The following is a 13,050-nucleotide window of genomic DNA, read 5'->3' as shown; positions in this document are numbered from 1 at the left end:
TTGAATGTGGATAGATGTCCTCCTATCACAGGCAGCATTTTACTTGTTCTCAGATGGTGAACGCCATTTTGTGGGAGCCTGGGCACCTTTAGGAGCTTGAGCTGGAGTGGAGGCCTTGGCTGGAGTATCAGCTTTGCTTTGTGCCTTGGCCTTGGCCTTGGGTCAGCAGAATTTTAGCTCCTTGTCAATAGAAAACTGAGCCCACTTGGCAAGCTTGGGTGGGTGATGGAGTATAGTAGGCTGAGTTTGAGGTTGATGTCCATTAGGATGTTGACCTTGACCTCTTTGGGCTTCACAAGAGCCTTGGTAGTCTCAGCATGAGCAAATGCAGGCCTTTCTGGATGTGCTTCTTGGCAAAGTGAATGTTCCTCTGGAACTCGGGGTCCACCCCCTTAAAAGAGTCATATAATTGTGATCAGGGTTTCTTGATACCATTCCTGTGCCATGTCCGGGATAGGTTGTGCATGGTGTGGTTCTTGGACTTGGCCACGTCTGCACCGGAGCGCCAGTCGGGAAGAGCTCCAGTCGGGAAGAGCTCCAGTCGGGAAGAGCTCCAGTATCCGACAGTGTTCTGATGCTCTCCTGTTCGGAAGGTTTTCAATGGTTTGTTCCTCAGAAGTGGACAGCCTTTTCCTTCTGCATAGTCTGGAAGATCTGCTGAAACCTGACCCTGCTGGCATTTGGAACACCAGTGACATAGTGTACAGCATCACAGCAACACACAAGCCACCACAGTGTGACAAACTGACAGGCAAGTGGTGGAGATTGGGAATCCAAAAAGCCTTCACTGTAATCTTGTGAGCAGATCTCTGTTTGGAATTACCTGGCCTAACAGATACCTTCAGAAGTCAATGTTCTGAGTACACTTTTTTTTTTTTTATTGAAGGCACCCTAATGGGACTAAGCCCAATGTACTACTGAGAGATAACTTGTCTAGAGCCAGGTTATGACTGCTGAGACACTTGGAAATACATTTTGTTTGGAGTAAACTTCTGTCTATATCAAATGAGACCCTGGTAGTAGTATTTTTTTAACTTACTTTCTGAGTTAGTTTATGGTGCCAACCTGGCTGATAAACACATGTGGGGTTAATTGAAGGGCAGAGGAATAAATGGCTGTGAGCCTCACCTTTCGAGTTATCAGGTCTCTTGTTTTCTGATGGTTGGGCCAGGGTGCAGCTGCCTTAGCCAGTTCCCTGCTTTAGCTGGCAAGACTCACTTCCTGCAAGACACTCCCAAGGAGAAGCGACATGGACCTACCCCGATGCAGCCCTGGGTGCTAGAGCAGCCGTGTGGAGACTGCTGCTGGTGCTAAGATGTTTACACATTCACTGACTCGGCTTTCCTCCTGCAGTCGGCATCATTGCATCTGTTTTGTGAGATGGAGGGGTACTTTGTGGATTGGTGGCAGATATATGGGATAATGTTAGACTTGTGGGCTTGGGTAGCACTGGGTTGGAATGTTTTCTTGATGCGCATTTAACTTTTATATAAACTCTCTCTGATACATGAGTTTCTGTGGATTTGTTTCTCTAAAGTACCCAGACTAACACAACTTTATGTTATTTAACATTAATGTACTATGGAAGGATATACTTGATAATATTTGGTCGTAAGATTCAGCCCATACAAAACCTATTAGGTTTCTTTCTCTCGCCCTCTTTAAAAAGAAATAGATTTGGGTCTTCTGTTTGGATGGCGCAGTGCAGCCTGAAGTTCCCTGGGTGGGGTGAACAGTTTGCCAGAGAAGCAAGACCTGGGAAACTGCTTCTATAGAAACCACAGCCGAGAAAACCCCACGGAGCTCAGCTTTGCTCTGTGATTCAGAGGGTCACCAATGGCTCCGTGGCAACAAGATTTTCCGCTTGGTTTGGTTATTTTGTTTTCAAGTTCACCTTAGAGGCCTTAGAACGGAAGCAAGGTGGCGCTGTGAGTTACGTGTTGGGCTGCTAAGTGCAAGGTTGGTGGTTTAAAGCCACCGGCCACTTCATGAGAGAAAGTTGAGGCTGCCTGTGCCTATCTACGGTCAAGTTGACTCCATGAGAGTGGGAGAGGTCCCTGGGGCTACTTTTGCTACTCCCGATACCACATCCATGTTTCCTTTGAAAGAACCTCTGCCAAGGAGTTCAGAAAGAAGGTTGGAAAAAAATAAGTGTTCCTCACTCTAAGGATGCCGTTTTCCTGCCAAGAGGGACATATAATCAAGAGGTAAAGGTCAAATGTTACTCTTATAAGTTCTACTCAGTGGATTCCAACTCACGGAATCGTATGTGTGTTGAGAGCAGATTTACCCCGTTGGGTATTCAAGGCTGCCATCGTTCAGAAGCAGGTCACCCCACACCTAGCTTCCGAGGAGCCTCTAGTTGCCTTTGAGCTGCTCCCCCCCACAACTTGTAGTCAAACCCTTAACTGCTCGCATCACCCAGGGACTCCAGAGTCATCTCGAAATCAGGGCCCATACCACAATGTTTTTCCCTAAAACACTAGACACAGGCATGCTCATTCTATGCATTTCAATAAATACGTGTTGAGGGGAAATGAATGAACAGCTAGCCAACCAGTTGTAGACTGGGGAGGAAGAGGAAAACTAGGGATAGGTACTGAAAGGATTTGCTATCAGCTGAACCCTCAAAGTGCTTGTGGAGCTGGGGTCTAGGCTTAAAATATGTGAAACTCATTCAGATGGCCAAATAGGGCAGGTGGTGAATTAGATTTGCTTTGTAACTTGCTGCCAGGTAAATGTTGGGTCGCTAACCAGACAGTTGGTGGTTCAAACTCACCAGCCACTCCAAGGGAGAATAAGGAGGCTGCTTATTCTAGTAAAGATTGAAAGTCTCAGGAATCCTGTGTAGGATCACCATGAGCCGGAATCAACTCAGTGGCAGAGGTCTTGTCTCTTGTGTAGGCTCTTACAGTACAAACTGGATCAACTTTGTGAGTGGCAAACAGTTGCTGATTTGGGGTAGAGCTATGTCGTTCCTAAAGTGAGTGGTGGTTTGAGCCCCAAAGTCCCCGGGAGCTCTGCAGTTATCTGGAAGTCAAACAATAGAACCTGGAGACCTGCTTGGCTTCCACCAAGTCTGGAGGAAGCTCCTTCCAGTGGAGGTAATTTAAAGGGTCAGTGGGAGGCTACAATAAAATTCTGCTGCTATGCCAGCTCAATCTAGAGCTATCTATCTATCTATCTATCTATCTATCTATCTATCTATCTATCTACCTACCCATCATCTATCTCTATAGCTAGATAGGTATAGATATGTTCTCGTGGGAGGGAAGGGACGGGATGGAAATAATGTAACAGAGAGCTGTTATGAAAGCCTATTAGCATGGTTACTTTAGTGAAAACACACAACAGGTGTGAAAGTGTTTTACTTTCTAGGGAGACCTTGAAACGTGGCCTAGCAAGCCCTTTGTACCCTGCCTTCTGTCCATCCACCTCTGGAGCTCAGTCTTGCTGGGCTTTGTCCCCCAGCCCTCTGTCTCAATGACATTAACTTCTTTTGTGATCTTCAAAACAGCTCTGCTCCTTCCTAGCCCAGACTTTGGAATATGCTCTTCCTTCAACCTGGAATGGAGTCCTGGTGGCATAGTGGTTATGCTTTGACCTAAAAACTATAAGGCCAGTAGTTTGAAACCACCATCTGCTCCTTGGAAGAAAGATGAGGCTTTGTATTCCCATGGAGTTACAGTGTCAAAACTCAAAGGGGGGCAGTTCTACCCTGTTCTAAAGGGTTGCTATAAGATGGTATAGACTTCATGATGGTGAGTTAGAATAAATTCCACCTGGAATCATTTGCTCAGGATCCTAGATGAAGTCAGATTCCCCATTACTCTCTCAGAATCTTATAGTCTACATGGTACCTCTTAAACTTGTGCTTCAACAATGAGTTGTAAAATGAGGTGTTCACTGTCTTTTGCTTTCCCAGTATATAGCCCTGAGAAGTTAGAAAATGGGTCTTTCTTGGCTTTGAATACATCCTCAGACCCTGGGGAAGTGCCTTGCACATAGTACGAATTAAGAGATAGCCATTAAATGAATTAGCAAAAGTGGCATTGGGTTCTTATTCTCCTTCCTCCACCTTCTTTCCTTTCTCTTCCAACTCACCTCTCCTCTTCACTGCCGTACTTTCCCTTATAGCCCTTTTCTCCTGGGTTCTCACCACCTGCAAGTCCTCCTGTGGATCTGCCAGCACCAGCTTTCAAAATTGAGAGAAGACCTCCTGGCAATTCTCTCTGGATTTCACTCTGGGGCCAATCCAGGTGTGGCAAATAAGACCTCCACAGCCACTGCTTGGCATTTGTCTGAGATGAGGCTGTGGTCCTTGGACAGGAGCCATATCTGGGAGCTTACGTGAACTGCAGGCTGGGCCCTGGCCCAGGCCGATGGGATCAGGCGCTGCACTTTCATAAGATCCTCGCGGGATGGTGCACATGGTCGACCTGTTCCCCAAAGGCCATAACTTTGAACATCCGCGGGAGCAGTTCTGTGCACACCAGGGGTCACTAGGAGTCAGAATCCACTCCCCGCAAGTCAGAAGAACAGAAGCAAGCTTGGGGGAGCCCCAGGTGGTACAAAAACCCCAAGAGTGTTCAGATGCATGAATAGAAAGGTTGGCAGTTTGAACCCACTCAGAGATAGCAAAGAAGAAAGGTTTAGGGACCTGTTTCTGGAAGTTCATTGTAAGGAAAATCTGATGAAGCCCAAGTATCCTCTTCCACACTTGGAGATGCCATGAGCCAGTATGGTCAAGGGTCAACCAAGTGCTTCCTTTCCTAATGCTTCTGCCCTGGCTGTGTGCTGTTGATTTAGTTCTTACTCACAGCCCTCCTGGATGTCAGAGAACTGCCCCAGGCTCTTGCTTCCTTGGGGATGCTGATGAGTCCGTTTGCAGGCTTTTCAGTTAGTAGCTGGGCACTTAGACATTGCCCTTCAAGGCTCCTTCTCCTCATGCTACATAAAGCCCACTGCTGTTGAATTGATCCTGACCCATAGTGACCCTATAGAATAGAACTAGTCCCTAGAGCAGTGACTCTCAACCTTCCCAATACTGTGGCCTTTCATACAGTTCCTCATGTGGTGCTGACCCCCCGGCCATACAATTATTTTCGTTGCTACTTCATCACTGTCATTTTGCTACTGTTATGAATCAGGTGACCCCTGTGAAAGGGTCATTCGACCCACAAAGGGGTCGTGACTCACAGGTTGAGAACCACTGCCCTAGGTTTCTAAGAGTATCAATCTTTATGGGAGCAGAAAGCCTCATCTTTCTCCTGAGGAGTGGTTGGTGGGCTTGAACCATTGATTTTGAGTGCGTCACTCACTGCGCTAACCAGGTCCCTTTTCCTAATGCTAGATGGGTACAAAAGAAGGCAGGTGTTTCCATTACGTGATGTGTCCACTGTGTCCTCCAGGGAAGACACCAAGACAGACACAGGAGCGTGAAAGGCTGATGGGAGGCAGTGGCTATAAAAGGTGAAAGGGAATGGTGGCCAGATGGAGTGGGAAGAACCTTCCGACCACGCTGCTGGTCAGTGCTGGTGAAAGGGATATAGAAAGGAAGCGGGATTAGTCAAGGAAAGTCTCAGAAGCAACTTCTATCTCACAGAGTTTTGGCCAACACATTTGAGACCAGAGCCAAGATTGCCTACTGGTGCAGTCCTCTACTGGGCAGACAGGGCCTCTAACAAGGCCTGTGCATGGGGCTGGGGGAGTGTTGACCACCATCTGTGGTCCACCTGGTGGTGCTGGAGCAGGGATTACATGAACAGGAACATCAGTCCTCTGTCTACATAGGTTTGACAGAGAATATATCTTCATATGTATTTGTGTGTATGATAAATAGGTACATCAAAGGCACCCTGGTGATGCCATCAGTTAAGTGCTGGGCTTCTAACCAAAAGGTCAGTGGGTGGAATCCACCAGCTGCCCGATGGTAGAAAGATGAGGCCGTCTGCCTCTGTCAAGACTGACCACCTTGGAAGCACTCTGGAGCGACTCTGCTCTGTTGTGTGGGGTCCTATCTCTAAGCGCCATGGAATATACAGAAGGCCCGTTTATGAAACCGCCTTAGATATAACCAAACACGATGAAAGAACGAGTCGCTGGGCCCAGGGGCTCAGGATCAGAGTCTCGGGGGACAGCAAAATCTGTTGGCCTGAAATGGTCCACAAGGGCCATGCCCTACATCCTATTTTGATGATGAGCAACTGTTGTCTTAAAAGCAGGGATTAGCCACATGAGGCGTGGCAACCAGTCTCTCCCCATCTGGAGCAAAGAAAAGTTAAGAAAAACCAAAGATGCAAGGAAACAATTGGTCCCAAGGCCTAAGGAACCAGATGAAATCCAGTCTCCCTGACCCTGAGAGCCTAAGAACCAGATGGTGCCTGGTCATCACTGCTGATCGCTTTGTGAGGGCCCACTGCAGGAGGTCTAAGGAAGAGAGGGAGGAAAAATGTGAAACAACTCACAAGGATAAAAAGACCGAACTCACTGGTCTGAGAGAGACCCTTGAGACCAAGACCTCGGGCTGGAAGGGAGCTCTGCACAAAGGAACGGATGGGAAGGAAGGATGGATGGACTTGGTAGGCACAGGCAGAAAGTGGGAAGGCGCTGCTGTCGCTGGTGGTGGGTGCAGTCTACGTCACCTAACAAAATGTGAGTGGACAACCAATTTGCTCTGGAAGCACACACCCAAATCCCAATCGAAAGTCAAACACAAACCAACAAGAGCGACAAGCAAAACAAAGGCAGAGCTAGGAGGGGCTAACAACTGGAGGCTGCCAACCTAACTGCTCTCCTGGCAGCTTGCGTATCCTGTGTGTGTGTGTGTGTGTGTGTGTGTGTGTGTGTGTGTGAGTGTGTGTGTGAGTGTGAGTGAGTGTGTGTGAGTGTGTGTGTGAGTGTGTGTGAGTGTGTGAGTGTGAGTGTGTGTGTGTGTGTGTGTGTGCTCTCCCTCTGAGAGCCATCTGAGAAGTGCACCTCCATGGCTGCCTCCTGTGGCGTCTGACCGAGATTTCCCCAGGGAAACGGTGAGAGCCAGGGGAGGCATGGGGCTGCAAAGCCAAGTGAAGAAAATGCCACCTTCACGGAGGCCTGGCTAAAGTGTTTTGCCAGGGAGTTGTTTACGTTGTACTAATTCTTCAGGAGACAGTCTCCCCAAGGGCCCCTGAAAGATGAACTCCAGAGAACCTCCCCCCAGGGAGGGCAAAGGGAGCCCAGTGTGTGGTGTGCAAACCGATCTGATCTAGCATCTCTGGATTTAACACAAGAGGTGTCAACATGACACAGTGACCAGGAACCTGAGCTTACCCTCTACAAGTGCAGTCAGCCCCAGGGGCTCCCCGGGGGCAGGCGAGGCCCTGACTAACAACCTGAGAGTCAATGGAGAAGGGACAGCAGTGGAGAAAGAGCAGGAAGGGCAGAAGTCTGGAGAGGGGATTGCACACACCTGGGGGACTTGGACAAGGCTCTGTTGTTGACCACTTTCCTGCCCCAGCCAACCAGGAGCACAAGTCACATGCAATCAAAACACGGGACCCACACCAACTTCACATCATCCGTGTCCTTTAAAAAACTGTGGCACGTGCCCTTCCCAAACCCCAGACACACGCTTGTATGTCCATACCCTGCTATTCTAAGAAACGTGGGTACATCCACAACCAAGTTTCCAAAACATCCCGCTGGCTGCGTTTGTTGTTGTTGTTAGGTGTCATCGAATCCGCTCTGGCATATGGCGACCCCCTGCTCACGGAAGCAAACGCTGCAGGGTCCTGTGCCATCTTCACGTGGTTCCTGTGCCAGCCACGGGGTCAGTCCATCTCCTCGAGGGCCTTCCTCTTTTGGTCCGCCCATCCACTTTACCAAGGACGGTGCCCTTCTCCAGGGACGGGTCTCCTGACAATATGTCCAAAGTTGGTCAGACAAAGTCTTGCCATCCTTGCCTCTAAGGAGCACTCTGCTGTACTTCTTCCAAGAGAGATCGGGTTGTCCTTTTAGCAGTCCATGGGATTTTCTTTAGTATTCTTTGCCAGCACTGCAATTCAAATGCATTCACTCACCTGCGATCTTTCAGATCTATAGATATTAGGGGGTTCAAAAAGTTCATAGAAAAACTGCACTAGCTAGCTTTTAAGTATATGTATGTGTATGTGTGTGCGTGTATCCCCCCACCCTACGCCAAGAGTACAGAAATGGAATGCACCGTACTAACAGGTGTTCAGAATATGGCGATTTTATAGTCCTTGAAATTCCAGCCCTCACCCAGAGACGTGCTTGGAACTGTGAGCGGACTTTCATGGGAGCCTGCTGTGGCAGAGCTTTCCTTGGGCTTTGAACTCTGTGCTATGGAATTGATCGAGGCTCCTGCTCACCGGAGCGTCCAGAGCAGAACTGCTGCTATGGCTTCAGAGACGGAGTCTTTACCGAAGCACTCAGCCTCTTCTTGGTGGCCACTCCCACCTTACAGGTGGAAGGACACGGGAAGCACCGCAGGTCCCTCAACTCCCAGGAACCAGTTGCGGGCTGTGGATCTGAACTCAGGGTGAGCCCCTGTGTGCGAGTCAAAGGGCAGACCACAGTTTTCAATGGCTGCTTTCTTTTGGGGGAGGGTGGGCGGAGGGACGGAGCTATCTGAAGCTTTCTTTCAAGGCATCTCTGTGTGGACTCCAACTCTAGCCTTTGAGTTTGCAGCTTTAACCGTGGAGGCCACTTATCGAGCCCTCGGTTCCTAAACTAGAAAGACATGCAGGTTCTCTCAGCAGTCCTCCTCCGGACTCCACAGTGACTCGCTAAGCTCAGCGTGCAGGCACCTGGAGGGAAGAGCTCCTCTCTGTGGAATGGAGACATGAGCAAGGGCCCAGACTCGAGTGGCCGGCATTCAAATCCCAGTCTCGCCACTTTCTGTTAGTGAGACCTCAGGCACATGAGTCTCACTCACGCGTGCCTCAATATATCCCTCTAGAAAACGAGCAGAACAATCTCACTCGCTGTCGTCCAGCGGATTCTGACTCACAGTGATGACCCTGGTGGACCGGGTAGAAATGCCCCCTCTGAGATACTGAGCCTGGAAACCTTATGAGAGCCTCATCTTTCTCCTTCCGAGTGCCTTCCAACAGTTGACTGCGTGGCTGGCAGCTCAAGGTGTAGCCCACTATGGTACCAGGGATTCATGGGAATAATAATAAAGAACTCAAACTCATTGCCGTTGGATCCAGCCCAACTCAGCGTCACCCTATAGGACAGGGCGGAAACGCCCCTGGGTTTCCAAAAATGTACAGGAAGCCTTCTTTCCCCTGCGGATTGTTCCCTGCTGACCTTGCAGTTAGCAGCCCTGCATGTATTTCACTCTGCTACCAGGGCTCTGGGAAAATAATAACAATACTGACCCAAAAGGTTATGGAGCCCTGGTGGTGCAATGGTTAAAGCGCCGGGTTGTTAACTAAAAGGTTTGCAGTTCAAAACGACCAGCAACTCTTCCGGACAAAAGACCTACCAACCCTATAGGACCCTTGTGGGTTTCCTGGGCTAGAACAGTTTCTAGAAGAAAGCCTCATCTTGCTTCCACAGAGCAGCTAGTGGTTTTGAACTGCCCACTTTCAGTTGGCAGCCTAATGTGTGAATCACTAGGACACCAGAGCTTCCCTCATGAAGATTACAGCCTAGGAAACCCCGTGGGGCGGTGCTACGCTGTCAGGTACGGTCTCTATGAGTCAGCATCGTCCATGTGACCACACACGACAGCAAGATCCAAACAGGACAGGTGGCTGTGAGGAACAAGGGGCCTGGTACATAGATAAGTACATGGAGATGCTGCGTGTTAAGGTTCTGTCCTTGGGGATTCTTCAGCTGGAAGCCTCCCCCTCCGTGGCTCTCTCAGGCGCCCTCAAACTATGGCCCGCGGGCCACATGCGGCCCGCCGAGGACATTTATCTGGCCTGCCGGGTGTTTTTGCCCTGCTTGTTTTTTTACTTCATAATAAGATGTGTGCAGTGTGCATAGGAATTTTTTCATGGTTTTTCTTTTAAACTATAGTCCGGTCCTCCAATGGGTCTGAGGGACAGTGAACTGGCCTTCTGTTTAAAAAGTTTGATGACCCACACTCTTATATAAATATATTTACATATGTACATTCGGATTGGGCACCTTGCCTGGGATTGCCTGCCTGGGTCTGTCCTGGGCCAGCGCTTCTGTCTGGACTGGGCATCCAGGGCTACCCGCAGAGCTGGGCAAGGTTTCAGTCTGTGTATGTGAGAGTTGTTATTGTTTTTTTTTTAATTATTCAAAGCCCACAGCTCACCACACAGCCCCTCTCTCCACCCCCCTCAGTTCTTCCCAAAGGCCAGATACTGATTTTGTTTTGTTTTCTTTTCTTCATAGGAAACATATAAGCCTGGATCTTTCTTGCACAGATCCAGCTCAAAGGCTGATCCTTCCAGCAGCAGGCAATCCATTTCCCCCTGGAGTGCACTCAGGCTCCAGCGGATTCCCAGGTGAGCTGCCGTCCGGAGCTATTCTCATCTGGTTGCCCTGGGAGTTTCTGCGCCCGCTGTACAACCTGTTCCTCCAACCTCCCCACTCCCGCCCTGCCTGCCTGCCTCCCCGCACTGCGCCCTCCCCGCCCCACACCCTTCCTGAGCCTGAAGCCCCAGCTGCGCCCTCTGGGGAGACACCCGCTGCCAGGAGACCCGGGAGGGGAGGCAGCAGGAGGAGGGACGACTGGAGGGGCGGGCTGAGGGTGGAGGCCCTGAGTCGCGCAGTCAGAGAGGGGCGGCTGGAGGTGGCATCTGCTGGAGCGAGGCTTTTCGGCTGCTTGGTAACCGGGTTGCCAGAACCAGGAGAGAAGCGGAGAGCAGGGCAGTGGCTTCTTGACGTCAGGGCCAAGCGAGTGGACCGCGCCAGCCACCCCAGCCAGCCCCAAAGGGGAGCCGGCCCACTGACCGAAGGGCAGCAGCCCAGCTCTAGGCGCCCTGCCGGCGGGAGCGAGAGCTGGGGGCCTAGGAAGCCCGGCAGTAGGGGCGCAGCATGCTCCGTGCCCATGGAGAACAGCGGTGCCATGACCATCCGGGGAGGAGGTGAGGCCCGGGCCGGCTGTGACCAGGCCTTGGGGGGAGAGCTGCAGTGCCCCCCGACGTCTGGGCTCAGCGACAGGGACCAAGAGTCCGCTCCAAGGGGGCGCGGCTGCACGCAGAGGGGTGCGGAGCCTGGAGGGCTGCCTTTGCCACCAATGCCCCCGGAGCAGCCGCAGCCAAGATCTCCGCCTCCGGAGGGCGAGGACTGGGAAGGCGGCTCCGCCCTGGACATGGCAGGGGACCAGGCGCTGGGCGTGGGGTCCCTTCACCACCAGCGCGTCCTCATCAACATCTCCGGGCTGCGCTTTGAGACGCAGCTGGGCACCCTGGCGCAGTTCCCCAACACCCTGCTGGGGGACCCGGCCAAGCGCCTGCGCTACTTCGACCCCCTCAGGAACGAGTACTTCTTCGACCGCAACCGGCCCAGCTTCGACGGCATTCTCTACTACTACCAGTCGGGGGGCCGGCTGCGGAGGCCCGTCAATGTCTCGCTGGACGTGTTTGCTGATGAGATCCGCTTCTACCAGCTGGGCGATGAGGCCATGGAGCGCTTCCGGGAAGACGAGGGCTTCCTGAAGGAAGAGGAGAAGCCCCTGCCCCGCAATGAATTCCAGCGCCAAGTGTGGCTGATCTTCGAGTACCCCGAGAGCTCGGGCTCGGCGCGCGCCATCGCCATCGTCTCCGTGCTGGTCATTCTCATTTCCATCATCACCTTCTGCCTGGAGACCTTGCCAGAATTCAAGGACGAACGAGAGCTGCTCCGCCACCCCCAGGTGTCCCACCAATCTCCAGCTTTGGCCCCTGGGGCCAATGGCAGCGGGGCCATGGCGCCTCCCACTGGCCCCACAGGGGCACTTATGCCTTGGACCCTGGCGGACCCGTTCTTCATTGTAGAGACCACGTGTGTCATTTGGTTCACTTTTGAGCTGTTGGTGCGCTTCTTTGCCTGCCCCAGCAAGGCAGAGTTCTCCCGGAACATCATGAACATCATCGACGTGGTGGCCATCTTCCCCTACTTCATCACCCTGGGCACCGAGCTGGTGCAGCAGCAGGAGCAGCAGCAGGCGAGTGGCAGGGGTGGCCAGAATGGACAGCAGGCCATGTCCCTGGCCATCCTCAGAGTCATCCGCCTGGTCCGGGTGTTCCGCATCTTCAAGCTCTCCCGCCACTCCAAGGGGCTGCAGATCCTGGGCAAGACTTTGCAGGCCTCCATGCGGGAGCTGGGGTTGCTCATCTTCTTCCTCTTCATCGGAGTCATCCTCTTCTCCAGCGCCGTCTACTTCGCCGAGGCGGACAACCAAGACACGCACTTCTCCAGCATCCCTGATGCCTTCTGGTGGGCAGTGGTCACCATGACTACCGTGGGCTATGGGGACATGAGACCTGTCACTGTGGGAGGCAAGATCGTGGGCTCCCTCTGCGCCATTGCTGGGGTCCTCACCATCGCCCTGCCTGTGCCTGTCATCGTGTCCAACTTCAACTATTTCTACCACCGCGAGACGGAGCATGAGGAGCAGGTGGCCCTTAAGGAGGAGCAGGGCGGCCAGAGCCAGGGGGCCGGGCCTGATGGTGGAGGTCCTCGCAAGGCCAGCTGGAGCAAGGCTTCCCCTGGCAAGGCGAGAGGGTCCCTGGAGAATGCAGAGGGAGCCCGAAGGGGCAGCTGCCCCCTGGAGAAGTACAACCTCAAGGCGAAGAGCAACGTGGACTTAAGGAGGTCACTGTATGCTCTCTGCCTGGACACCAGCCGGGAGACTGACCTGTGAACGGAGTTCTCGGTGGACAGGCCAGCGAGTGGGGCCAGGGCCAGGGGAGCTCTTCTGAATCCCGGCTAGCTGCTTTATACCGCAGAGTATTCCAAGCCTACCCTGCACCCCGAGTTTGCACCCTCTTTCCCATCCTTCCCTCCCTCCCTTCATCCACCCCCCCCCATTTCCCCTCTACTTTCCATGACACCAAGGGTCGCCTATTTTTAAAAAGTATCACA

At 52.1% G+C, this 13,050-nt stretch overlaps 1 protein-coding gene across 1 annotated transcript in view; it reads left to right on the top strand.

Moving 5' to 3' along the window:
* LOC142451675 (potassium voltage-gated channel subfamily A member 5-like) overlaps positions 1-12,829 on the top strand; it is a 44,123-nt gene extending 31,294 nt beyond the window's left edge. Inside the window, exon 8 of the mRNA XM_075553381.1 lies at positions 10,488-12,829. Within this exon, the coding sequence (XP_075409496.1) occupies positions 10,488-12,829 (2,342 nt within the window). The remainder of the gene's footprint in view (positions 1-10,487) is intronic.
* The last annotated feature ends 221 nt before the right edge of the window (positions 12,830-13,050 follow it).

This window comes from Tenrec ecaudatus, chromosome 6, assembly GCF_050624435.1.
Source record: "Tenrec ecaudatus isolate mTenEca1 chromosome 6, mTenEca1.hap1, whole genome shotgun sequence".
NCBI lineage: Eukaryota > Metazoa > Chordata > Mammalia > Afrosoricida > Tenrecidae > Tenrec > Tenrec ecaudatus.
The sequence above is the reverse complement of the archived record's forward strand: the minus strand, read 5'-3'. Positions and strand labels throughout refer to the sequence as shown.